This window comes from Malus domestica, chromosome 10, assembly GCF_042453785.1.
Source record: "Malus domestica chromosome 10, GDT2T_hap1".
NCBI classification, from domain to species: domain Eukaryota; kingdom Viridiplantae; phylum Streptophyta; class Magnoliopsida; order Rosales; family Rosaceae; genus Malus; species Malus domestica.
Genome location: NC_091670.1, coordinates 42,910,811 through 42,937,975, shown reverse-complemented (window position 1 = coordinate 42,937,975; position 27,165 = coordinate 42,910,811). Strand labels below are relative to the sequence as shown.

Sequence of the window (27,165 nt, the reverse complement as noted above, 5' to 3'; positions counted from 1 at the left end):
TAAGTTTTTTGAATTTTCTTTTGTTGGAGCTTTGTGAGTGGAGCATGTAGGTTGAGGTAGTGTTCCCTTAATTTCCTGAGTGAGGAAAACTTCTCGGTTGGAGACTTGGAAAATCCAAGTCACTGAGTGGGATCGGTTATATGAATCTTAGAACGCCAATGAATAAAAAATAAGAAAAATTAATGAAAATAGCTTGAAAACTTTGAGTTTTAATAATAAAGACAAAATAAAGGATAAGTGAATAGTACAATGATTGACTTTTTAATGTAAAAATGTGGTTTTTCGTTAAAGTGAACAGTACCGTGAGTTTTTCGTTAAAGTTTCCAAAAAAATAACTGAGGGAAATTGTGAATGAAGAGAGAAGTAAAATGTTTGCCATTTGGTCCCTTTCTTTTTTCTCATGTATCTGCACGCTTGGTGCTTAAATAACCATTAAGCATAATAATCATAGCATAAATAACCATTAAGGTGATCCATCTTAGCAGAGAAACATAGTAGCTAGAGAAACTCACATTCAAGGCCAATCTTCTGTGGATGTTATAATGCTCAACAGCAAGTGCCAAAATAAAGCTTCCAAGAAGTAGGGCAATAACATCATCCATGTAAGATTGAGCAACATCATCAGCACAGGATATACCAAAGAAAGGGAAGAGAAAGAGTGGGGACATGGAGGTAATTGGCATGGGCACGGCCTCCGTGAGCCACCAAGCAAACACCCACACCAGCACCGCCAACATGTTCCTGCTGGCCACCGGGCCATCTAGCTTCACACAGAGGCATATGATGGTGCACAGAAGAGGTCCGAGGAGGACGAAGAAGTTCTTGAGTGTTAGAATGGATTCAAGGATGAATGGAGGCTCTGCGACCGTTGGATTTGATCGCGGAGAGGAAGAAGTGGGGTTTTGGGGTCATCGGAGATTGGATGATGATCCATGTTATTGATGTTGGATTGGATTAAGGAAATGACTTGGTTATATAATGCGAGGAAATGGTGCCTTTATATTCGATTTTGTATACAAAGAAGTAAGGCTTTTCTATCTAGTTTTGCATACAAGCAACGCTTTTGTATACATAATAATTGCTGTATTTTCAACCTAGTGAGCTGCAAAAAAATTATGAAATATTTGGAAATGCTCAAAGCATCATTGCAAATAGAGTGTGGTAACCAAAAAGAAACACTGCAACATAAGAGACCAAGTATCCAAAGTACACGGCATAGTGGCTTACCCTTGGATCAAAACATCCATCAAATCAATATTCGCTTCCAAGTAATCAGATGCAATCAACTTGGACTGAACTTGTTGCCTTTGCAAATTTGCAACAACTTGAGTGGCATCTTTTTGAACCTGTACAACGTAAACCCATAATGGATAATGGAGAATGTGGGCAAAACAATTTAAGTTGAAAGAACAAAAGCATTGAATGCTAACCTCCAAGTTCTATTTCGGAAGACATGTAATCAGAAGTCGAAGTGTGTTCTCTTTAAAAAAAACTCATGGGCCAACTGGGCACAAGCTTCTGAAACGGGTTCAGAGTCGCTACTGCCATAGAGAATAGACTTCAGCTCCCTTATGTTTTTACATAGCTCTGACATCTGCTCATTCACAAAATCCATACACAATAAGCTTTAATGCTCAACACATACACAAACAATATCGAAGAAGTAACTAGGATGAACAAAAAAATCTGCATTTGAACAAACTAATTCAAACAGAAGAAATTCACAAACTAATTTTAACTATTTCAGAATTCAAAATCGTCAATTTTCAATGAAATCCGAATGAATAAATTCCTTAACTTGGTTGCTAAAAAAAAGAAGTTTGAAAATATAAACTTTGATCATCAACCAATCCCAAACAATTTTGGTCATAAAAAAAAAACATGAACAATCCCAAATTCCCAAGTTTTTACAGAATAGAATATAGAAACAAGGGAGAACCCGGATCAAAATTTCAATCAGATCGTATTGAATTGGATCGATTGCTTTAATAGATGGAAAATAGATACCTTTTCCTCGCGTTTGCTTTCGCGAGAATCGGGAGCGCGCTGGGCATAGACAAGTAAATCCCGGGTCTGACGAACGATGTCGGCGGGGGTTCGGAGCTTGGACTTGAATAATCCCTTCATCTTGTTGCTGTTGGCGCTTTGGCTGCGATGGGGTCGTTTATCCTGATGCTGCTGCCGCTGTTGCGGCGGTGGCTGAGGAGAAAGCCTCGGCGCCGGCAGAGGAAGGCTGGAGGAGGCTCTCCGCTGCTCTCCACCTTGGCTGGACGTACAGATTCCAATCGTTGTTTGTCTGTCGTGGACTCCTAATTGTGTTCCCTAATTTCCTCCAACCCAATTTTGCCTTTTACCTTTTCACCCGATGAATCCATGAATTCTATTTATTACTGGAAATACATAGTTAAAATTATATAATAATTATTTTTAATAATTAAAATTATCTTATTTAACGAATTATTGGTATTAAACAAGTTTTTTTCATTTTAACTTTCAATTTTTTTTAGTTATTTTGTTTTCAAAAAATATCTTGGAAGTTGAGTAATCCTTATCCCACTAACGGTTGATAGTTGCTCTCCGAAATCTGGATAAATAGAATGGTGGAGAGGCGTTGGGATAAATTTTTATGTACAAGTCGTTAAATTTTTTTATTAATCTCAGTTTACTATTTTGAAATTTCTTGATTTTCAACTTTTGGTGTATGAATTTTTTTTCGTCCAAGTCTAGTACCTAAAGTTATAATTATGAGACACTTTCATACATCTGTTAAATTTTCCATCAGAACCTCTATTAACTGATGACGTGGCGCTCACGTAGATAATGACTTGATGTCACGTGTCAATATGGGCTCACGTGAATATTAAAAATTTTAAAAATTAAAAAAAAATTATGGGCATCCTACCTCACCTCTCCCGACCACCACATGGGCATCACGTCATTAGTTAATCAAGATTGTATCTGGAGTGTTTCGCTTCGGGGTTTCTGTTGGATGTTCTCCTTGAGGACACTCCTTTGCCTTGATTGGCTTTGTAAAGACCTTTTATCATGAATATATCTCGGCTATCGTTTCCTTATAACAAAAACATGAATATACCTTTTTTTAATAACAGAAACCCAAAGTTTTCTTTTTCACGAATAAGGAAGATTGTTTATTGTTGCACGAATAAGGAATCTGTGCAAAAGAACACGTACAAGATTGTAATTATATAATTTTTTTGGTTGCTTTCGACTTATAACTGAAGATTGTTGATTGTTGTAACGGTACGGAATCCGTGCAAAAGATGATATTTGTACATTATGCACAAAGCTGCCTAGTTAAAGTTTTTAACGGGAGAAGAAAAGGTCGGTGGAGTCATAACTTGTGAATGAAATAACTCTGCATTTGTAACAAATTTCCAAGTTTTGATACGACATTCTGCTGGAAGAAAGGGTTCACAAAGTTCAAAAGGATGCAAAGTACAGAAACCACAGAAAAGATTAAAGCACACCAGTAACGGTAGCAATCCAAGAACGCCTAATGCTAATCGCATGAAACTTTTAATCAATCTAGAAATACTTTCCGATGATCATGTGCGCCTTAGGTTGAATGAGACGAAGTTGATGCTACTGAAGTCAACTTCCCCAAAGTGGGGAAAGAGACTCTGCCATATCAGAAATGCCTGCCGACTCTTCGAGGGAACCAACAACATTGATGTCGCCAGTGGGCTTGGCAGCCATATCAGAAATGCCTGCCAACTCTTCGAGGGAACCAACAACATTGATGTCGCCAGTGGGCTTGGCAGGTGAACAAACCTCGTCAATGCTTTTTTCGCCAAGAAGAACACTAACAACTCCAGACATTTCAGGTCTGACACTAGCACCCATCGTGGTGCACTCCAATGCTAATTTCAAGATGATAAGGGCTTCTCTTTCATCAAATGTAGACAAATTCTTATCAACCAAGCTCTTCAAATTTCCGTTTCTATTTGCTTTATAAGCCTGCGCGTATACAGGATCGATAGTTAGCATCAAGCTTTAAACGTAATCATACCTAAAAATGCATAATCAAATATAGAGAAGAAAGCATAGAAGCACAATCTTGTCATTCTTGCTTACCCTGTCTAAAAGAACCTCAGTTTCCTTCTTTGATTGGTTACGTACGTTTCTCTCCCCACTAACAATTTCAAGTACGACCACCCCAAAGCTGAAAACATCCAGTTTGCTATCTAAATCATCCGTTTGCAAATACTCTGGCGCCGTGTAGCCTCTGTAGGTAGCATAAAAAATTATCATGTACTTTTACAGACTTAAAATTGCCTCATATAAAACAGGTGAATTACTAGTTTGTTTACTTCTTTGTTTCTCTTCCGATGGCCATAACTTTATCTTCTTCAGAATAAAGATTTGCAAATCCAAAGTCCGATATCTTAGCCTCAAGTTTTTCATTAAGAAGAATATTAGCAGATTTTATATTCGTATGAACAATCTGTACTCTCTCATGTAGATATTGCAAACCCTGTGCTATTCCCAAGCAAATGTTAACCCTTGTATTCCAATCAAGCTTGATTGTGCCAGAAGTACTCGAGCCTGCAGTTGCATACACTTCAATACGTTATATGTTGTATTCGTCTTTCATGATAGTTTTAAAAAGAACATAAACATCACAGTACAAGTAAACAAGAAGTAGAAAATACGTTACCAAATAAGATGTCTTCAAGGGATTTATTTTCCATGTATTCGTAAACAAGAAATTGGAGGTCTTTTCCAATATAAGCATGCAACAGTTTAAGGATATTGTTGTGTTGCAATGACTCTATGATGCCAATTTCCTCTTTCAGTTTATCGATTTTTCCCTTAAAATGAGCGGAATCTAGTTTCTTCACGGCCACAGTATGACTTGGCAGTTGTGCCTTCATCCACATAGAAGTTATAGAATAAAAAACAAAAATTACCAAAATTATAGAATGTATACAAGTACAGAAGTTTACCATAAAAAATGTCTCAGAATGACCAAGTTTTTTTTTGTCGCTAAAATTTTCGGTAGCATTTATTAATTCTTTGACGGCGTCTAGATGCTCATCACCTATTTTTTCATTTTTCTTCCTCCTTGTTTTTGTGTTCGTCCGCCTGCCTTGATCTTTCGTGTTTATCTGCTCATCACCAATTTCTTCTTGACCTTTCGTGTTTCTCTGCTCATCACTTATTTCTTCTTGACCTATTTCGATTTATGTTCAGAGAAAAAAATGCATCAAGAACATATATCAATCAGACAACTTTAGTTAGTTTCCCAAAAAAAAAAATATCAAACAACTTTAGTTCTTTTCGTTTTGGTGTATACATCAAGCAGGGCATATTCTCGTATTGCAGAGCATAGCGCAGTATTTAATTGTAGCTCAGCATTCAGCTTATAGACTTACTGCGGAGCTCTTCGCTGTCTTGATGCTCATCACCTATTTCTTCTTGACCTATTTCGATTTATGTTCAGAGAAAAAAATGTATCAAGAACATATATCAATCAGACAACTTTAGTTAGTTTCCCAAAAAAAAAAACAAAATCAGACAACTTTAGTTCTTTTCGTTTTGCTGTATCCATCAAGGAGGGCATATTCTGGTATTACAGAGCACAGTGCATTATTAAATTGTAGCTCATCATTCAGCTTATAGACTTACTGAGGAGCTCTTCGCTTGACATACCCAACGGAAATCCATAGCTCAATCCCAACATACCCAATTTTTTAACAGTGTCTGGATGCTCATCACCTATTTTTTCCTTTTTCTTCATCTTTGTTTTTGTGTTCTTCCGCCTGCCTTGATCTTTCGTGTTTCTCTGCTCATCCCCTATTTCTTCTTGACCTTTCGTGTTTCTCTGCTCATCACCTATTTTTTCTTGACCTATTTCGATTTATGTTTAGATTAAAAAAATGCATCAAGAACCTATATCAATCATACCACTTTAGTTAGTTTCACAAAAAAAAAAAAAAAAAAATTACACAACTTTAGTTCTTTTCGTTTTGGTGTATCCATCAAGGAGGGCATATTCTCGTATTGCAGAGCATAGTGCAGTATTTAATTGTAGCTCAGCATTCAGCTTATAGACTTACTGGGGAGCTCTTCGTTGTCTTGATGCTCATCACTTATTTCTTCTTGACCTATTTTGATTTATGTTCAGAGAAAAAAATGCATCAAGAACATATATCAATCAGACAACTTTAGTTAGTTTCCCAAAAAAAAAAAATTCAGACAACTTTAGTTCTTTTCGTTTTGGTGCATCCATCAAGGAGGGCATATTCTCGTATTACAGAGCACAGTGCATTATTAAATTGTAGCTCAGCATTCAGCTTATAGACTTACTGGGGAGCTCTTCGCTTGACATACCCAACGGAAATCCATAGCTCGATCCCAACATACCCAATTTTTTAACAATGTCTGGATGCTCATCACCTATTTTTTCCTTTTTCTTCATCTTTGTTTCTGTGTTCTTCCGCCTACCTTGATCTTTCGTGTTTCTCTGCTCATCCCCTATTTCTTCTTGACCTTTCATGTTTCTTTGCTCATCACCTATTTCTTCTTGACCTATTTCGATTTATGTTTAGATAAAAAATGCATCAGGAACATATATCAATCCGATCACTTTAGTTAGTTTCACAAAAAAAAATAAAAAATAAAAAATCAGACAACTTTAGTTCTTTTCGTTTTGGTGTATCCATCAAGGAGGGCATATTCTAGTATTGCAGAGCATAGTGCAGTATTTAATTATAGCTCAGCATTCAGCTTATAGACTTACTAGGGAGCTTTTCGCTGTCTTGATGCTCATCACCTATTTCTTCTTGACCTATATTGATTTATGTTCAGAGAAAAAAATGCATCAAGAACATATATCAATCAGACAACTTTAGTTATTTTCCCAAAAAAAAAAAATCAAACAACTTTAGATTCTTTTTGTTTTGGTGTATCCATCAAGGATGGCATATTTTCGTATTGCAGAGCATAGTGCAATATTTAATTGTAGCTCAGCATTCAGCTTATAAACTTACTGGGGAGCTCTTCGCTTGACATACCCAACGGAAATCCATAGCTCAATCCGAACATACCCAATTTTTTTACAGTGTCTGGATGCTCATCACCTATTTTTTCCTTTTTCTTCCTCTTTGTTTCAGTGTTCTTCCGCCTGCCTTGATCTTTCGTGTTTCTCTGCTCATCACCTATTTCTTCTTGACCTTTCCTGTTTCTCTGCTCATCACCTATTTCTTCTTGACCTATTTTTATTTATGTTCAGAGAAAAAAATGCATCAAGAACATATATCAATCAGACAACTTTAGTTAGTTTCCCAAAAAACAAAAAAAAAATCAGACAACTTTAGTTCTTTTCGTTTTCATGTATCCATCAAGGAGGGCATATTCTCGTATTGCAGAGCATAGTGCAATATTTAATTGTAGCTCAGCCTTCAGATTATAGACTTACTGGGGAGCTCTTCGCTATCTTGATGCTCATCACCTATTTCTTCTTCACCTATATTGATTTATGTTCATAGAAAAAAAATGCATCAAGAACATATATCAACCAGACAACTTTAGTTAGTTTCCCAAAAAGAGAAAAAAATCAGACAACTTTAGTTCTTTTCGTTATGGTGTATCCATCAAGGAGGGCATATTCTCGTATTGCATAGCATAGTGTAGTATTTAATTGTAGCTCAGCATTCAGCTTATAAACTTACTGGGGAGCTCTTCGCTTGACATACCCAACGGAAATCCATAGCTCAATCCCAACATACCCAATTTTTTGACGGTGTCTGGATGCTCATCACCTATTTTTTCCTTTTTCTTCGTCTTTGTTTCTGTGTTCTTCCACCTGCCTTGATCTTTCGTGTTTCTCTGCTCATCACCAATTTCTTCTTGACCTTTCTTGTTTCTCTGCTCATCACCTATTTCTTGTTGACCTATTTCGATTTATGTTCAGAGAAAAAAATGCATCAAAAACATATATCAATCAGACAACTTTAGTTAGTTTCCCAAAAAAAAAAATTAGACAACTTTAGTTCTTTTCGTTTTGGTGTATCCATCATGGAGGGCATATTCTCGTATTGCAAACCATATTGCAGTATTTAATTGTAGCTCAGCATTCAACTTATAGACTTACTGGGGAGTTCTTCGCTGTCTTGATGCTCATCACCTATTTCTTCTTGACCTATTTCGATTTATGTTCAGAGAAAAAAATGCATCAATAACATATATCAATCAGACAACTTTAGTTAGTTTCCCAAAAAGAGAAAAAAATCAGACAACTTTAGTTCTTTTCGTTATGGTGTATCCATCAAGGAGAGCATATTCTCGTATTGCAGAGCATAGTGTAGTATTTAATTGTAGCTCAGCATTCAGCTTATAAACTTACTGGGGAGCTCTTCGTTTGACATACCCAACGGAAATCCATAGCTCAATCCGAACATACCCAATTTTTTTACAGTGTCTGGATGCTCATCACCTATTTTTTCCTTTTTCTTCCTTTTTGTTTCTGTGTTCTTCTGCCTGCCTTGATCTTTCGTGTTTCTCTGCTCCTCACCTATTTCTTCTTGACCTTTCCTGTTTCTCTGCTCATCACCTATTTCTTCTTGACCTATTTTTATTTATGTTCAGAGAAAAAAATGCATCAAGAACATATATCAATCAGACAATTTTAGTTAGTTTCCCAAAAAACAAAAAAAAAATCAGACAACTTTAGTTCTTTTCGTTTCCGTGTATCCATCAAGGAGGGCATATTCTCGTATTGCAGAGCATAGTGCAATATTTAATTGTAGCTCAGCCTTCAGATTATAGACTTACTGGGGAGCTCTTCGCTATCTTGTTGTTCATCACCTATTTCTTCTTCACCTATATTGATTTATGTTCATAGAAAAAAAATGCATCAAGAACATATATCTACCAGATAACTTTAGTTAGTTTCCCAAAAAGAGAAAAAAATCAGACAACTTTAGTTCTGTTCGGTATGGTGTATCCATCAAGGAGGGCATATTCTCGTATTGCATAGCATAGTGTAGTATTTAATTGTAGCTCAGCATTCAGCTTATAGACTTACTGGGGAGCTCTTCGCTTGACATACCCAACGGAAATCCATAGCTCAATCCCAACATACCCAATTTTTTGACGGTGTCGGGATGCTCATCACCTATTTTTTCCTTTTTCTTCCTCTTTGTTTCTGTGTTCTTCCACCTGCCTTGATCTTTCGTTTTTCTCTGCTCATCACCTATTTCTTCTTGGCCTATTTTGATTTATGTTCAGAGAAAAAAATGCATCAAGTACATATATCAATCAGACAACTTTAGTTAGTTTCCCAAAAAAAAAAAAAACAGACAACGTTAGTTGTTTTCGTTTTGGTGTATCGATCAAGGAGGGCATATTCTCGTATTGCAGAGCATAGTGCAGTATTTAATTGTAGCTCAGCATTCAGCTTATAGACTTACTGGGGAGCTCTTCGCTTGACATATCCAACGGTAATCCATAGCTCAATCCGAACATACCCAATTTTTTGACGGTGTTTGGACGCTCATCACCTATTTTTTCCTTTTTCTTCCTCTTTGTTTCTGTGTTCTTCCGCCTGCCTTGATCTTTCGTGTTTCTCTGCTCATCACCTATTTCTTCTTGGCCTATTTCGATTTATGTTCAGAGAAAAAAATGCATCAAGAACATATATGAATCAAACAACTTTAGTTAGTTTCCCAAAAAAAAAAAAAAAAATCAGACAACTTTAGTTCTTTTCGTTTTGGTGTATCCATCAAGGAGGGCATATTCTCGTATTGCAAAGCATATTGCAGTATTTAATTGTAGCTCAGCATTCAACTTATAGACTTACTGGGGAGTTCTTCGCTGTCTTGATGCTCATCACCTATTTCTTCTTTACCTATTTCGATTTATGTTCAGAGAAAAAAATGCATCAATAACATATATCAATCAGACAACTTTAGTTAGTTTCCCAAAAAAAAAAACAGACAACTTTAGTTCTTTTCGTTTTGGTGTATCGATCAAGGAGTGCATATTCTCGTATTGCAGAGCATAGTGCAGTATTTAATTGTAGCTCAGCATTCAGCTTATAGACTCACTGGGGAGCTCTTCGCTTGACATATCCAACGGTAATCCATAGCTCAATCCGAACATACCCAATTTTTTGATGGTGTTTGGACGCTCATCACCTATTTTTTCCTTTTTCTTCCTCTTTGTTTCTGTGTTCTTCCGCCTGCCTTGATCTTTCGTGTTTCTCTGCTCATCACCTATTTCTTCTTGACCTTTCGTGTTTCTCTGCTCATCACCTATTTCTTCTTGGCCTATTTCGATTTATGTTCAGAGAAAAAAATGCATCAAGAACATATATGAATCAAACAACTTTAGTTAGTTTCCCAAAAAACAAAAAAAAAATCAGACAACTTTAGTTCTTTTCGTTTTGGTGTATCCATCAAGGAGGGCATATTCTCGTATTGCAGAGCATAATGCAGTATTTAATTATAGCTCAGCATTCAGCTTATAGACTTACTGGGGAGCTCTTCCCTGTCTTGATGCTCATCACCTATTTCTTCTTGATCTATTTTGATTTATGTTCAGAGAAAAAAATGTATCAAGAACATATATCAATGAGACAACTTTAGTTATTTTCCCAAAATAAAAAAATAAAAATCAGACAACTTTAGATTCTTTTGGTTTTGTTGTATCCATCAAGGATGGCATATTCTCGTATTGCAGAGCATAGTGCAGCATTTAATTGTAGCTAAGCATTCAGCTTATGGACTTACTGGGGAGCTCTTCGCTGTCTTGATGCTCCTCACCTATTTCTTCTTGACCTATTGCAATTTATGTTCAGAGAAAAAAATGCATCAAGAACATATATCAATCAAACAACTTTAGTTAGTTTCCCAAAAAAAAAAAGCAGATAACTTTAGTTCTTTTCGTTTTGGTCTATCCATCAAGGAGGGCATATTCTCGTATTGCAGAGCATAGTGCAGTATTTAATTGTAGCTCAGCATTCAGCTTATAGACTTATTGGGGAGCTCTTCGCTTGACATACCCGACGGAAATCCATAGCTCAATCCCAACATACCCAATTTTTTTACGGTGTCTGGATGATCATCACCTATTTTTTCCTTTTTCTTCCTCTTTGTTTCTGTGTTCTTCCGCCTGCCTTGATCTTTCGTGTTTCTCTGCTCGTCATTTATTTCTTGTTGACCTTTCGTGTTTCTCTGCTCATCACCTATTTCTTCTTGACCTATTTCGATTTATGTTCAGAGAAAAAAAATGCATCAAGAACATATATCAATTAGACAACTTTAGTTAGCTTCCAAAAAAAAAAATCAAACATCTTTATTTCTTTTCGTTTTGGTGTATCCATCAAGGAGGGCATATTCTCGTATTGCAGAGCATAGTGCAGTATTTAATTGTAGCTCAGCATTCAGCTTATAGACTTACTGGGGAGCTCTTCGCTGTCTTGATGCTCATCACCTATTTCTTCTTTACCTATTTCGATTTATGTTCAAAGAAAAAAATGCATCAAGAACATATATCAATCAGACAACTTTAGTTAGTTTCCAAAAAAAAAAAAAAATCAGACAACTTTAGTTCTTTGCATTGTGGTGTATCCATCAAGGAGGGCATATTCTCGTATTGCAAAGCATAGTGCAGTATTTAATTGTAGCTCAACATTCAGCTTATAGACTTACTGGGGAACTCTTCGCTGTCCTGATGCTTATCACCTATTTCTTCTTGACCTATTTTAATTTATGTTCAGAGGAAAAAATGCATCAAGAACATATATCAATTAGACAACTTTAGTTCTTTTCGTTTTGGTGTATCCATGAAGGAGGGCATATTCTCGTATTGCAAAGCATAGTGCAGTATTTAATTGTAGCTCAGCATTCAGCTTATAGACTTACTGGGGAGCTCTTCGCTTGACATTCCCAACGGAAATCCATAGCTCAATCCGAACATACCCAATTTTTTGACGATGTTTGGATGCTCATCACCTAGTTTTTCCTTTTTCTTCCTCTTTGTTTTTGTGTTCTTCCGCCTGCCTTGATCTTTCGTGTTTCTCTGTTCATCTCCTACTTCTTCTTGACCTTTCGTGTTTCTCGGCTCATCACCTATTTCTTCTTGACCTATTTCGATTTATGTTCAGAGAAAAAAAAAATTCATCAAGAACATATATCAATCAGACAAGTTTAGTTAGTTTCCCAAAAAAAGCAAAAAATTAGACAACTTTAGTTCTTTTTGTTTTGGTGTATCCATCAAGGAGGGCATATTCTCGTATTGTAGAGCATAGTGTAATATTTAATTGTAGCTCATCATTCAGCTTATAGACTTACTGGGGAGCTCTTCGTTGTCTTGATGCTCATCACCTATTTCTTCTTGACCTATTTCGATTTATGTTCAGAGAAAAAAATGCATCAAGAACATATATCATTCAGACAACTTTAGTTAGTTTCCCAAAAAAAAAAGAAAAAATCAAACAACTTTAGTTCTTTTTGCTTTGGTGTATCGATCATGGAGGGCATATTCTCGTATTGCAGAGCATAGTGCAATATTTAATTGTAACTCAGCATTCAGCTTATAGACTTACTGGGGAGCTCTTCGTTGTCTTGATGCTCATCTCCTATTTCTTCTTGACCTATTTCGAGTTATGTTCAGAAAAAAAAATGCATCAAGAACATATATCAATCAGACAACTTTAGTTAGTTTCCCAAAAAAAGCAAAAAATTAGACAACTTTAGTTCTTTTTGCTTTGGTGTATCGATCATGGAGGGCATATTCTCGTATTGCAGAGCATAGTGCAATATTTAATTGTAGCTCAGCATTCAGCTTATAGACTTACTGGGGAGCTCTTCGTTGTCTTGATGCTCATCTCCTATTTCTTCTTGACCTATTTCGAGTTATGTTCAGAAAAAAAAAATGCATCAAGAACATATATCAATCAGACAACTTTAGTTAGTTTCCCAAAAAAAGCAAAAAATTAGACAACTTTAGTTCTTTTTGCTTTGGTGTATCGATCATGGAGGGCATATTCTCGTATTGCAGAGCATAGTGCAATATTTAATTGTAGCTCAGCATTCAGCTTATAGACTTACTGGGGAGCTCTTCGTTGTCTTGATGCTCATCTCCTATTTCTTCTTGACCTATTTCGAGTTATGTTCAGAAAAAAAAATGCATCAAGAACATATATCAATCAGACAACTTTAGTTAGTTTCCCAAAAAAAAAAAAAATCTGACAACTTTAGTTCTTCCGCATGCCTTGATATTTTTCTGTGTTCTTCCGCGTGCCTTGATCTTTCGTGTTTCTCTGCTCATCACCATTTTCTTCTTGACCTATTTCGATTTATGTTCAGAGAAAAAAATGCATCAAGAACATATATCAATCAGATAACTTTAGTTAGTTTCCAAAAAAAAAAAAATCAAACAACTTTAGTTCTTTTCGTTTTGGTGTATCCATCAAGGAGGTCATATTCGTATTGCAGAGCATAGTGCAGTATTTAATTATAGCTCAGCATTCAGCTTATTGACTTACTGGGGAGCTCTTCGCTGTCTTGATACTCATCAACTATTTTTTCTTGACTTGTTTCGATTTCTATTCAGAGGAAAAAATGCATCAAGAACATATATCAATAAGAAAACTTTAGTTAGTTTCCCAAAAAAAAAAATCAGACAACTTTAGTTGTTTTCATTTTGGTGTATCGATCAAGGAGGACGTATTCTCATATTACAGAGCATGGTGCAGTATTTAATCGTAGCTCAGCATTCAACTTGTAGACTTACTGGGGAACCCTTCGCTTGGCAGCCAGCCCATCCTCCAAGCAAAAGCCAATGAAAGCGGCAGAGCAGCAACAATTGAAGCAAGCGTAATCAATGCAACAAATTGACCTTTGCTTTTATCGGGATCGAACTCTGAAATTAGTGGGAAAAGTATAATAATACATGAGTGTTAATTTGAACAAAATAAATTAAAAAGAAATCGAATCACGAAATAAAGTATTACCAGGAGTCACAGAAATAGCTGATATTAGAGGTCCATTAAAACTAGGATGGTATTGATACGATCCCTTTCCAGGCCAGTACAAGTGGATGTTCAATAGACCGCTATCATTTACAACCACAGCTGAAATCTTTTTAGTTATTGGTCCTTCTGTAGTTCCCTCCTCCTCCCTAATCTTGAAATAATCTAGTCTCCTCACATCCTGCAACACAATTTACTTAAAATAAGATGATCCAATAAATAAAAGTAGAATGATGTGATTGTGATCATGACCAAAAAAATGAACTGTTACCTGAATATATACATCAAATACGCGTTTTCTTAAACTACTATAATCTTCATCCTTACTGTCTACAATTTCCTTGAAATAAAGCGTCACAATATAATTGCCTTTGCGTAGACAAAAAACATAATACTCGAGAGATATCGGGGAAAACCGAGCTTTTTCATACAACGGTGCCTCATGAACTCCACGTGTCATGCTCTTGATATAATTACTAGTATTACTTTCTGGTACACCAAAGTCTCCGGAAAGGCTGTAAGCCCAGCTTTTCTTTGGACTTGTGTAAAAGAGGGATGTGTCATTATCTTGATCATATTGATGCCCATCTACGATTGTTTCTTCACCACCACAATTAATAAACAAGGAATGGTCTGCAAGAAAAAATTAACATATATCATAATATATTCTACAACATTTAAGGTCTCGTTTGGCACACTGTATTGAGTGTCAGATATGACTAATTATACGAATCTAGTTGTTTGATGCAGTTCCGTATTAAATAGATTCCGGATTAATTATCCTGGCCTCACCTATTATATACGGCTCACGCCGTATAACTAATACACTCTAAACCCTCTGTATTATTTAGTCGGGTAGGAATTTGCTCTCTCGGTCCCCTCGATCCACCGCACCCACCATTAACTCTCGACGCCGTGTCCTTGGCGAACCACAAGGCATTGCTGAAGACCAGCCGATGCCTCGCCGACGACCGCACCATCGACGAACTGATGCCCTAATTACAGATCTGAGGAGGATGGTGAAAGTGATGATGAAGCAGGTTCTCTGTCTTTGCATCGGCTTCGTTTCGTCCTCCAGAAAAGGGTTTTACAGAATTACCCAGCTTTTTGTGTTTAGAGCTTCTTTCGATTTGGAAATGCAAAATTGTGAGCAACTCTGTTCGGTTTGCTGGGTTGGGGAAGATGCGGTGGCGAGAAGCCGTGTTCAGCAATTGAAGTGTTCCCGAATTGACTAAGGGTGGGGGTGGGTATGGTGTTTGTCGCCGGATTTGAATTAGGGTGGTGTGGCGATGGTTTTTGTTGGGGTGTGGGGTGGACAAGGGCGCTGAATTTTTTCTTTCTGTTTTTTAATTTTTAAAAAATATATTAATAAGAAAGTTTAAAAGAAAAATATAATTTGGAGGCAGAATATTTCATCAAAAATTTGGGTTTTCTGTTTGTCCTTAATAAAATTAATAATAGTTCGAAGTATTTATTTGGGACAGTACCAAAGGCCGTATTATTTATAAGTCATTAGTCTAATACTGCATCAAACATCTGATTAATTTAGTCAATATTATTCGATCATATCTTATTAAAATAGTCAGTCTGACCTGCCAAACGAGACCTTAGTTTGTAATTTTCAGGCTGCAAAGAATAAACTTACACTCCGGTTCGTTTTCAGGACAGTATCTGTTCTTCATTTCAAATGGATCCATCCTAAAAGTAGTTACCAATATGTTATAGAAGGTTCTGATGATCGAATCTCTTACTAATACAACAGGAAAAAAAACATACATTTGTGGCTCAGTGGTTGAGGAGTTGCGGCAGCATGCAAACAAGTTCCTGAATAAAAGTTAAGGTCATGAAACAAAATATTTTATAATTGATTGCCCCAACTTAAGTGATGTGCAACAATAATTGTGGACTTTTAAACAAAATGTCTCGATGCAATTAGTAGTGGAATGTGGAAGTGGAACCATTCAATTTCATCAACAGAAACATTAAGGACAAGAAAGAACATATCCTCACAGTTGTTGGTTGCTTTGTACTGGAGAGCCTTCTGCTGAAAAATAGTTGAACGAAAGATCTCTAAAAGATAACATATGCATCAGTCTCATTAATTAATTTGTACATATGAGCAAAAACTTAAAGCTGTTGTAAATGAAAGTTCTTCTAACTTCAGTTCAGAATATGAAGACATACATCCTAGTTTGGGAGTCCCCAAGTATCGAAGGTGCGATTGTCCCGTTAAGCATATTTCTAGAAAAAGACCTGAACATAGTTAAGCGTATATATTATATTAACGCATGTAATTAACAAGACTCAGACCTGTAATTAATCTAAATTCTTCCAGTTAAGAATGTTATTCCTTTACATGTAAATCATTTTTGAACTCATATTCTGAGGGAGGCCACCAGTTAACTTATTGAAGCTCAAGTCTCTGCAAGACAAAACACAAGCAGGATTAACATTAAGGGAGTTTTGATCAACAATGGTATTAAAAATAAACTTAATTCTGGTACCGTGTAATTGGCTGTATATTGTGAAATAAAAAAATAGAAAGATATATCAAACGGTGCTTAATTAATAGTCCGTTGATGAGGTTAAGTGTTTGTAGGAGATTACTTCTAGAATGGCTAAAAGTACTTTCTAGTAGTTAAAACCACTTATGACTGCGTTTTTCACAAAAAGTAATAAATGATTTTGGGTCATAAAAGTGTGTTCTGAAAAAAACAGTGCATGTCATATGTTTTTTTAAGAAACACTTCCAAATGCTTTTACAAGAAATCATTTGAACTTTTAATAATAAAAAACTAAAGCTTTTTTAATGAAACCACTTCTAGCATAAGCGCTCATGAGTATTAAACAAGCCCTAAAACTGATTCAATTTTCTTTCCAGCCAAATTAACAGGACAACTCCAAAAACAAAATTACAAAAGTGAAGTGAAATTACAGGTATCTTAGGGATGTCATATTTTCACCAATGTATTTGGGGATTGTGCCGTTGATTGAGCAGTTCCTCAGTGTTCTGTAGAAAACCAACGTGAAGAATGAAAAATGAAGCCCTTGGGCACAAACTGGGCTAGAAGCAATTATTACAACAAACCACTCACAGAGAAATGAAATTGGCACTGTTGTTGATTTTTGGTGGTAATGGGAAACTATTATTTGCCAGGTCAGTTATCAACCTGCGGAGGAATAAATATATATACATTTTCAACCTCTAATCATAATATATATAGAAAAAATTAGTATCCGATCCCTAATGTTCATTGACTGAAACCTTATTAGTTTTTAGATTTTGATTCAAGTTCCTAGCATTAATGTAATAATGAATTTACATGTCAGTTACATAATTTTTTAAAATAAAAATTAATAATTGATTTAGGATTTTAATACTCACACCTTTATTAAACTCCTAACTAATTTTTAATCCAAAACATTTCCAAAATAAATAAATTAATTAAAATAAGTTTGTACTCATTAGCTTTTTAAAAAATGTTTTCAAGTTTTTAATCTTATATGTACCCATTCATGTAATTTTTTCAAATTTTTAATCTTAAAATGTACCCATTCTTAAATATATCAATTTGTTATATGTAAAATGTACCATTTTTTGCTAGAAAAAAAAAGTACCCTTTTTTTTATATATAAAATCTATTCAATTTTTTTCTAATCCATTTTTAAACTTATATGGATACATTATTTTTCTTTGATTTGAGAATGTACCCATGTCAAGTTTTATCGAAGAAATTTACTAATGTTATTAAGCCTAATATCTTTTTTTTTTTTTTGTGGTTTGAAGAATGTACCCATATTTTGATACAATTTTTTTGTTAATTTTGATGAATGTACCCATGTCTACACACACACACACACAATACTATAATTTATATTTTAATATTTTTAATCCCACAAATTATGGATTTTTATTTAAAATCTCATTAACATAAACAACTATAAATTTCAAATTTTAATTTAAAAAATATAGTAACATAAATATAAATAAATTATCACATTAATTTCAGGAACTTAGATCAAAAATTGAAAACCAACAAAGTTTTAATCAAAGAATATTGATAGATAAGGACCGCATCCAAAGTCTTCTATATATATATATATATATATATATATATATATATATATTATAGAACCAGCAAAATGAAAGAAAGAGGAAGATGTCCTATACAGATACTGAAGCTTTGGCAAGCGGAATATTTTTTCAGTCAAGTTTCCTTCGAAATTGTTTCCCACGAGCACCCTGCACGCCGTGTAAAAAATTTGTCTTTTTAAGAAACCTTAAAATTACTACCTGCTAAGTGTAAAGCTAAAAATTACTTACAGGTGAGTGATATTAGTCCACTTGGCTATGGTTTCAACTGGTAAGGGACCAGAAATGTAATTCCCGGCTATCGAACTGTATGCATTCACCAGTCACCATCATATTCTCTTAATTATTTAATTAATGTGTGGCAAACCTCAAATTAATCGTTGACAGGAGTGAACACTTACAACTTTTTCAGGCTTGTGAGGTTTCCATAAGTTTCTGGAAATTTCCCACTCAAATTATTGGCTGACACATAGCTGCAACAATGAAAGAGACACTCCTATGTTTATTACTTTTGCATATTATTATTTCTATTTTCTTTAGCTTTTAAGGATGAGTTTTTTTTTTTTTTTTTTTGTTCATTTAAACTTACAAGGTTGTGAGAGTTGTCAAGTTTCCGAGGCTTTGTGGAAGAGGACCAGACAGCTGATTCTCAGACAGTTCCCTATGGGAAAAATGACAAAAGACTTCTTAGAATTAATGTTTTAGAAGATTAATTATATATATATATATATATATATATTATCTAAACATGCATACAAATAAAATCACAAGTCTATAAGTATAATTAAATGTGGTGTAAGCAAAGTACAAACATAATTGTAAGACTCGAAAGATTTCCAAAATCCTCAGGAATTGAGTCTGATATCATATTAAACTGCAGATTCCTGCAAAAGCCCGAGAAAGTAAGGCATGCATGAAATGAATTAATGAATCACAAATTAAAATCTGATGAGGTGGAGGAGATTAAGAAAAGAAGTAATTAATTAATGTACTCACAATTCAGTAAGTTTCGTCAGTGAACCAAAACTTGGTGGTATACCTTGGCTAAGCAAGTTGTATTGCAGATATCTATACATAGAGCGTGGAAATGGCTTGATAAGAATTTTAACAAAACCAATTAACGGAAATTAATCAAGATGACTCTTCATAATTATATTGGCGATATCAAGCCCTTACAGATATTCAAGAGAAACCAAGCGCCCTAAGCTTGCTGGTATTGAACCATTGAGTTGATTTCGCGATAGATCCCTTCATACAAAGAACCCCAATTCAAAACACTAATTTTCACGAGTACGTACTAAAGCATCCAGTTGATTGATTAACAATGAATTTCAATGTACAACTATCTAGTATATATTTGTTGGAGCAATATTATAAAATATGAAAATAATAAAAGAACTCCAATGATAATAATCATACAAAAATTCAGAACATAAATTATGACAAAATTAATATAAACAACTGGAGAGAAATTAAGAAGGACTGACAAACTTGGAGATTGAGGCTTGCAATGTCCTGGAGATAGAATTTCTCTCATATTCTTGTGCTTATAGTTCGGTAGATGTCCATATCCTAGGATTCAACAATCTATAATCCGAAGTTGAAGCACTGCAATCTTCGGATTATGACGAACTTTATATATTTCATACTCTTAAGACACGACTCGGAATTGAACAACAAAGAAAAAACATAGGGTGCGTTTGTTGCACCGGACTATCTCGGACTGTACTAGCTTCAGGGACTAAGCTGGACTGGCTTGGACTAGACTAAGCATGACTAACTTAGTAAAGCGTTTGGTGCAGTGCCAGACTAAACTACAGACTAAATTATTATTAGAATTTAGATATTTTTCTTTTGTTCATTTTAATTCTTTCTCCCATATCTCTACCGTTCATTTCTCTTCCCACCAGACAAAACTTCTCAATTTTTCTCCAGTTCTCAGATGAAGAAAATCGCAGCTAACGAAGAAAATCAAGAGACGAATAGTCCAAAGAAAGTAAGAATCGCATGAGGGAATCGAGATCCAGAGGCTCGATTCCTGTGGGTGCCGGTATTGGATAGCGACGAGACTGGGTATTCGGCAGAGGCACGATTTATTCCCACACTAGATGATCCTTCGCTGCTTAACTCTCTCTCTGATTTGCCTTTACGATTTTGTCAAATCCCAAAAAAATACACCAATCAAGTTCATGAAATAGAAAATTAATAATAAAAAATAGTGAAAAACTGAAAATTCTGAGATTGGAAGGAGTGAAGATGGATCCAGTCCATGTGGGACAAGACGATGAAGAGGTAGGCTCCACTCATCTCTCTACTCTCTTTCATTTGAAATTTTTATTGACTTTTTTTGCTTTGATTACACTTGTTCTTCCATGGGTGGGGATTGGAGTTGTAGACGGCTAGGGGTGGGTGGAGGAAGACAAGTCATCATCAGAGATGCCGCAGTCATGCAAGACGAGCACGCGACGTGAGAGGGAAGATGGTCTTAGCTAGTCCCAAGGTATTTGGGGGACTCGCTAGGACCGGCTAAGCAAGGTTTTAGTCGGAGCGAGTGAATTTTAGTCCCATTAAAACTAGTCTCATACTAATAACAAACTAACTTTTAATCTAGTCTAGTCCAATAAGACTTAGTGAGAGCAAACAAACGGGCCCATAAAGTACAAAGGAATACTCCTATGTCCAGTAGGATCTAATTAACTCTCTGTCTCATTCTGCTTTTACACGGCTGAGACTAAGGCCCCGTTTGGGATTGAGATGATTTTAAAAAAAGCCACTGTGAAAAAAAGCTGAGGGTCATTTTTGTGTTTGGTAAACTGAAAAAAAATGGCTTATTTTGGAAGCTGCTGTGAGAATAAGCTGAAAATCAAAGGAAAAGCTGAAGCTGCTATTTGCTGCTTTGAAAAAAAGCCATTTTTTCAAAGCATACGGAGCTACAGTGCTCCTTTAATGAAAAGACACACTATCATCCTGCTTTTTTTTCCAAAAGCACTTTCACAAAAAAGTTTACCAAACACTCTACTGGCTTTATTTCACAGCCGCTTATTTTCACAGCACAGCCGCTTATTCTCACTGCAGCTTTTTTTCAAAGCACAACAATACCAAACCAGCCCTAAGAGTTATAAAGAACCCAAGTGACTTCCAGGGATGGTTGTAGTGGCTGCTCATGAATTGATGCCACCTTTTCATCTAATTCATACACCATTACAAAAGTCATGTCTTTTGCATAATGGTACTGCTTCACTATTTGGTTTTATTAAGAAACCTAATTATATGCACTTTGCGTCAGTGACATATATTTTTTCATTCAATCTTTGAAATTAAATATTATAATATAAATTTTCAACAATATTTACTTACAGGACTTGGAGATTCTTCAAATTCCCAATGGTGTCTGGTATTCCGCCATGAAGTGTGTTGTTGGATAGAATGCTTTTGATATGATATTTGAAAGAAAGAAAGAAAAAAAACAAAATTTAATTAGATTGAACTTATAATTTCTTTAAACCCTTGCTCAATGAATATTTTTGTGAAGGGTAGTTCTTTTTACACCCCAGAGTTGTCATGAAGTCTGCAATATAACATAAAAAACTGAAATTACATTAAAGATTGGTAGGCAGACAAAGAGTGCGATTAACGTACAGGTAGGTTAGGCTTGTAAGATCACCCACTTTTTCATGAATAGTTCCAGTTAAACCTAAGTAGCTCATTCTACTGCCACACAAAATGAGTCCACACAAAAAAAAGGTTAGTATACCATTAATTAATTATATATATATATATATATGTATATATTAAACAAGATTTAACGTGTATATGTGAAATATTATTTCATACATACATTCCAGTGATCCGGCATCCACTCTCATTAGTGCAATTACATTCGATGACAAAACCGTAAGTCCGGACTACATCACTGCAATACGTCACCTCAATGATTTGCTCTGGCCTTAACTCTGTGTTGCTCATAAAGTCACGGAGAGCAGACACTGCCAATATTTCGGTAAGTAATTAATAAATACGATGGTTATGCCTTTTAGCTGAAATTAATTAATTAAACATGTGTTTGTGATCCACTTTGAGTTATATGTAGTCATGTTTGAAGGCGATATACTCAGAAAGTTAGCTGATGATGAAAACAGAGAGTGAAATTGGTAACGAATACCTTCATCTTCCGGCAGTCGAGCCACGTCGGCTCTGCAGTGGAGTTTGGATTGAGGCCAGTGTCCAAGTTGCCAAAGTAGAACATGGTAAAAAACAAGAAGCTTAGTAAACTGCAGTCTTAGAGAAGGCTTACTCATTTCTATTGCTAGCTCGTCACTAGTTATAGAAGATAGTTTGCTCCATCAATGTCGATTGCCTATATATACTACCAGTGGCGGAGGGAAGAAGGGACCAGGGTGGGGCTAGGCCCATCCTCACTTTATTTTTAGCCTACTTGTTCTTTACTGCAGCCTTTCAAATTCGTTTCGCATCCCAATTTTTACACTAATATTTGTATTTTACTCTCTCATCTCTCTTGCAAATTATTTGGGTAAATTATGATTTTTTTTTTGTTAAATTGATCTATCGCAATTTTTTTAACTGATTATCAAATTTATTTTGGATTTGTAAACTTGAGCGAGTATTTTTGCAATATTGAAGAGCAACCTATACAATTGAATGGGTGATTTGTGGATAGTTACTTATATTGATAAATATATTTTAAATAGTATAGATGACGAGTCTATCATGATACTGTTTCAAAATATGAAAATTCGTCGAGTACAAGTATGATTGTTGTGAATTATTATCGATGAATTTATTATTTTGAACTCGTATCATATTATATTTGTTTTATTTTATTTTTTGTAATTTTGTAGATACTATCCGTTTAGTTTTTTTTTTTTTTAACATTTGAGGTAGTACTATTCACACATCATTTTCACCTCTCACACACTTTAGTTAAATCGTCAGAAAATTAAGAAATGTGTATGAGAGATAAAAATAAATATGTGGATAGTATCACCTTAACATTTGTGAAAGGTTTCACCTCTCACGTGAAATCATGACTCCTGTATACCACGAAGCCACTTGTGGAAATGAGTCATCTATATTATAAAAGTGGTCAACAACGCAATTTATAGTGGTCCAAATAGTAACAATCACGAAAGAAAGGTGATTCGTCTTTCACTCCCGCCCCATTCCTTTCTATGTATGTTGTCCCATCAAAAGCAAACATTATTATATCATAAAAGAAATGTTAAGGAGACTCTTTTAAAAATTAATATTATTTTTTAATGGCTAAATAATCAAAATAGTCTCTGAGATTTGCATAACTCATCACTTTGGTCCCTAACATTTCAAATCGATAAAAGTGGTCCATGAGATTGTTCACCATCCATTATTTTGGTCATTCCGTTAAAAACTCCACTCATTGTCTAAAAGTTAAGCTTTAAAGCTCCAAACAACAGAGGCAGATTCTCTGCCTTCCCACTTTCCGTGCCCTCTTATGCCCTTCTGTTTGTGTGGTCACGGTTAAACCACATCAACATTTTATACTACTATTCTTTTTTGTCTTATTATCTCTATATAATATATATATATATATATATATATAATGTTGACGTGATTTAACTGATCACATAAAATAAAAGATGGGAGGGCCAAACATCCGACTTTGTTTAAAGTTGTCGTCCTTTACACATATATGATATATCTATGAATGATTGAATTGTTTTTTAGTGGCGTACATGCAAATTTGATTGGAATCTTGCTTGAAATAATTAGGTCATATCTCTAAACAATTATTAGGTCATATATCTATCAACAATTATTTTCCTATCTACCAATTTTTTATTCATTGCACAAAACTCGTGTTTCGTGCATAATTTGTCATTTTACTGTTGGCATCATAATTCAAGAGTTCAGCTTTTAAAAAAATGCCCCACTTGCTGTCCAAAAGTTAAGCATTAAAATTTCACAAGATATATTTTGTTTAAAGCTTAATCGTACGAATGAAAACCATGGTTACTAAAAGACAATAACAATAATAGAGTACTTAGTGCCAGCATTAAGGGGGACCATCAAGGCTTTAATATCAATTGTTGCAGAAAATTAAAGACTACTTTTATTTATGTCTTACTATAACTGTTGTTTTGCAATTTTGATAAGTGTTTATAGTTTCTACTTTAATTTATTCATCAATTTGTTTGTTTCTTAGTTTCTTTTATGCTCTAATGATTTTGTTGATTGATCACATAATTTAAAATTTTTTAAGATTAGGAACTAGAAAGACGCGTTTTTGTTGTTGATTATTCATCATTTTGTTTTGTTTCATGCTTTTTTTTTTTTTATATGTTCACTAATGATTTTGTTGATTGATCATATGATTTATTAAGGCTTTAATTTCATATGTTGCGGGAAATTAAACTATCCTTAATTTTGGACAGGATCTGTTGAGTTTACATGATTCAAGAAAGCCAAAAGGATTATAGGGAAAAAATTAAACTCAAGGAATTGTGCCTGGACATATATTTTATGACTAATCATTCGATGCTAAAGATAATCACATTCTTTTGCTTCCTCGGACCTCCTCATCACATACTTTACTTAAGGGATAATAATTATCTGTTCAATCATTCATGTTTTAAATAATAATTAGAAACAAAGTTGGATATCTGTCCGAAGCGGCAGTATAGGCATGGAGATGGATTGTCCGTCCTCATCTTCTCATACATTTCTCATGCACTCTTGTTTTGTGCAGTCACGGTTAAGCTACGTCAACATTTTATATTAATTTTTTTATAAAAATAATAAGACAAAAAACAAATGTTGACGTAGCTTAACCGTGACCGCACAAAACAAGAGAGTATGAGGAGGGTATGAGGAGGGGAGGGCAGACAATCCATTTCCTATAGGCATAACACAACCTCCTACTTTATTTGAGAGATATCATTCAAAATGCAATTATAGGCATGTAGATGTCGTTGAAATCATCTAAAACAATGAAGAATACGAAGTCTTACATCATGTGAAACTCTTGAAACATCGATCTCATACTCCATTTTTAATTTTTTTTCCTAATTAACGTATTTGTAGCTTTATTGGTTAGGATTGTGTTCCACAATAGAGGGCGATAGTGGTTTTAAGACGTGAAGAAGATAAATCATTTTGAAGTGATGATATACCCACCCCCAGTGTCTTATTTTTCCACCCACCTTATATACACCCACCATAAAAAGTGAAAAAAAATATATAACTATTTTCCAACCCACCATTATTCCAAAATAACCCTATATATTTATTCTCCAATTTTCCTTTGCTTTAAAAGAATTATGATAATTAAAAAAAAATACATCGTTAAACAGGAGGGTGGTAGAGGTAGATAATGGAGTCTTCAGCTGCTTCCTCACTATTCGTTACAAGCTTACAACATTGTGAAATTCCCCTTCCAAACGCCTTTTGCTCGACCGCCATTACGCTTGGGTAGTTGATGAATGGAAAGACCCATAAGAGGAAGCTTTTGCTGGTGGCGAAGGAATATTAATGTTGTAGCAAACTCAGCAGTGAAAGCTTTTGAACGATACCTGCTTCTCCTCGACACTTGCAAGCGGGGTCTTTACCCATCAGAACATTAAGTCTTCTTTTGCTAAAGCCATAAACTCCTCTATTTTCAGCCCCATAATTTGATCGGTTTTTAGTTTTTTTCCTCTTTTTTTACTTTCTCATTTATGTATTTTAGGTTTTTGGCAATATAGCTAATTATGTGGCAAGACATGATTGAGTGGTCTTTAGGTATTTGAAGGTCATTTTCTTCAAGGATAAAGCTGTCAATCAAATTATCATTTCAAAGTGGGCTTAGTAGCACTCTAATTTTGTGATACACGTTAAAAGTGATTGGGGTGTCTTTAAATTTTTTTTAAAGACCTTATATAGTCGAAATTGTTATTGCATATAGAGTATATAAGTATTAATATAGGTGTATTCAATACCATGTGAAGTGCTAATAAAAAAATCTTTCTTTAATTTTCAATAAAAAAATTTAAAATATTAAAGAAACTCTAAAAAAAAGAGACTCTCCCTAAGCTCTTAATAAAACATTAGTTACCAAGTCCCATCTAGGATTCCACGTGGTTTAGTTTTCAAAAGACGCAATGGGCTTTATTAGAAAAGAATTTTTGTCGGATCATTTTCCTAGGATCCTAGCGATCTTGTGATCATGATCGGTCATCATATATCGAACAATCAGAAATTATTTCAAAATGTAAAATTTAAAATTAAATATAAATATTACCTAACGAAAACTAACCGCATGATGTACGATAAACAGTCACTCGCAAGAATTTTTTCCGGCTTTATTCATCTACTTTTATTTCCTATTATGCCCTCCATCAAGCCTAGGAAGCAATAGAGATGGCAACATAGCGGATCAGGTTCGGATATGTCATTCTTATATCCGAACCCGTTCATTTTCTCCGAACTCGAAACCGGATAATCTTCTAACAAGTTTTTTCTCATAACTGAACTCGTCAAGTAACGAATTGTTTATCGGCCACGATTTTTCTTATAATTAAATAGTAAAATTTAAATAAAACAAATTTCAATAGACTACTGATACAAATGCATATAATGCATATATTAAATAAGGTCAAATATTAAATAGTGTTATTAATACAATTGATACTAATATTATTAAAAGTGAAATTAATACTCTAAGCATATGATTTATATCTATAACTACATCGTATTTGTCAATCAAAAGAGAGTAAAAAGATAATTTTATCTTCTACAACAAAACAAAATCATGGGTGATAAAGTAAATTTACACAAACTAAATTTTACAATTTTTTTTTTTCAAAACTTCACCCAAGGGTGATTGTGACAACCCATCCTTAATTTTACTTTTTTATTAATTTTAAAATCGTAAATTTACGAAAATGCCCTAAAGGCAAGGACTTTAACTTTTGTTGACCATCGGTTTAAGAGACGTAAGACTTATTCTTTTAGCATATCCTCGTAGTACTCGTTGGTACGAACGCATAGGCTAAAGCCATTTGCGAGTCCGGATTATAACGGTATAGTTACGGACGTTTGA

The 27,165-nt window shown here is 34.7% G+C and overlaps 1 protein-coding gene and 1 long non-coding RNA gene across 51 annotated transcripts; both read right to left on the bottom strand.

Annotated features, from left to right (window-relative positions):
- Nucleotides 1-979: 979 nt before the first annotated feature.
- On the bottom strand, nucleotides 980-1,450 carry LOC139188469 (uncharacterized). The gene is made up of 3 exons (XR_011571920.1): nucleotides 1,431-1,450; nucleotides 1,228-1,346; nucleotides 980-1,102 (listed from the first exon to the last, which is right to left on the bottom strand). It is a non-coding gene; the product is annotated as an uncharacterized lncRNA (long non-coding RNA).
- Nucleotides 1,451-3,381: 1,931 nt separating this feature from the next.
- LOC103429730 (uncharacterized) lies at nucleotides 3,382-22,990 on the bottom strand. 50 transcript variants are annotated; one of them, XR_011571913.1, is made up of 53 exons: nucleotides 22,255-22,990; nucleotides 21,931-22,078; nucleotides 21,732-21,803; nucleotides 21,450-21,521; nucleotides 19,269-19,340; nucleotides 19,089-19,160; nucleotides 18,905-18,976; nucleotides 18,682-18,753; nucleotides 18,494-18,565; nucleotides 18,324-18,398; nucleotides 18,171-18,242; nucleotides 17,095-17,169; nucleotides 16,935-17,009; nucleotides 16,356-16,421; nucleotides 16,184-16,252; nucleotides 16,010-16,069; nucleotides 15,776-15,823; nucleotides 15,645-15,697; nucleotides 14,271-14,632; nucleotides 13,982-14,180; nucleotides 13,762-13,890; nucleotides 13,514-13,573; nucleotides 13,240-13,314; nucleotides 13,077-13,124; nucleotides 12,824-12,871; nucleotides 12,572-12,619; nucleotides 12,318-12,365; nucleotides 11,889-12,110; nucleotides 11,676-11,723; nucleotides 11,425-11,472; nucleotides 11,027-11,224; nucleotides 10,755-10,802; nucleotides 10,499-10,546; nucleotides 10,071-10,292; nucleotides 9,824-9,871; nucleotides 9,435-9,617; nucleotides 9,050-9,232; nucleotides 8,797-8,844; nucleotides 8,369-8,590; nucleotides 8,117-8,164; nucleotides 7,695-7,916; nucleotides 7,442-7,489; nucleotides 7,014-7,235; nucleotides 6,764-6,811; nucleotides 6,331-6,552; nucleotides 6,081-6,128; nucleotides 5,650-5,871; nucleotides 5,318-5,444; nucleotides 4,968-5,194; nucleotides 4,679-4,889; nucleotides 4,332-4,566; nucleotides 4,096-4,246; nucleotides 3,382-3,978 (listed from the first exon to the last, which is right to left on the bottom strand). XR_011571913.1 is itself a non-coding variant. In XM_070805936.1 (53 exons), exons 1-53 carry the CDS (start codon nucleotides 22,388-22,390, stop codon nucleotides 3,613-3,615), a joined length of 6,234 nt encoding a protein of 2,077 aa, XP_070662037.1. In that variant the 5' UTR covers nucleotides 22,391-22,990; the 3' UTR covers nucleotides 3,382-3,612. The 50 variants fall into 50 exon arrangements, 49 of the variants coding, with proteins under 49 accessions (XP_070662037.1, XP_070662038.1, XP_070662039.1 ...); XM_070805936.1 differs by having other exon boundaries at nucleotides 5,397-5,444; XM_070805937.1 differs by having other exon boundaries at nucleotides 5,397-5,444; nucleotides 7,014-7,229.
- Nucleotides 22,991-27,165: the final 4,175 nt, after the last annotated feature.

Coding starts and splice junctions, on each gene's coding strand:
- LOC103429730 (XM_070805936.1), bottom strand. CDS start 22,390: ATGAGTAAGCCTTCTCTAAGACTGCAGTTTACTAAGCTTCTTGTTTTT. Junction 18,977..19,088: donor CTGACGAAACTTACTGAATT/GTGAGTACATTA, acceptor GGGCTTTTGCAG/GAATCTGCAGTTTAATATGA. Junction 4,247..4,331: donor ATCGGAAGAGAAACAAAGAA/GTAAACAAACTA, acceptor TGCTACCTACAG/AGGCTACACGGCGCCAGAGT.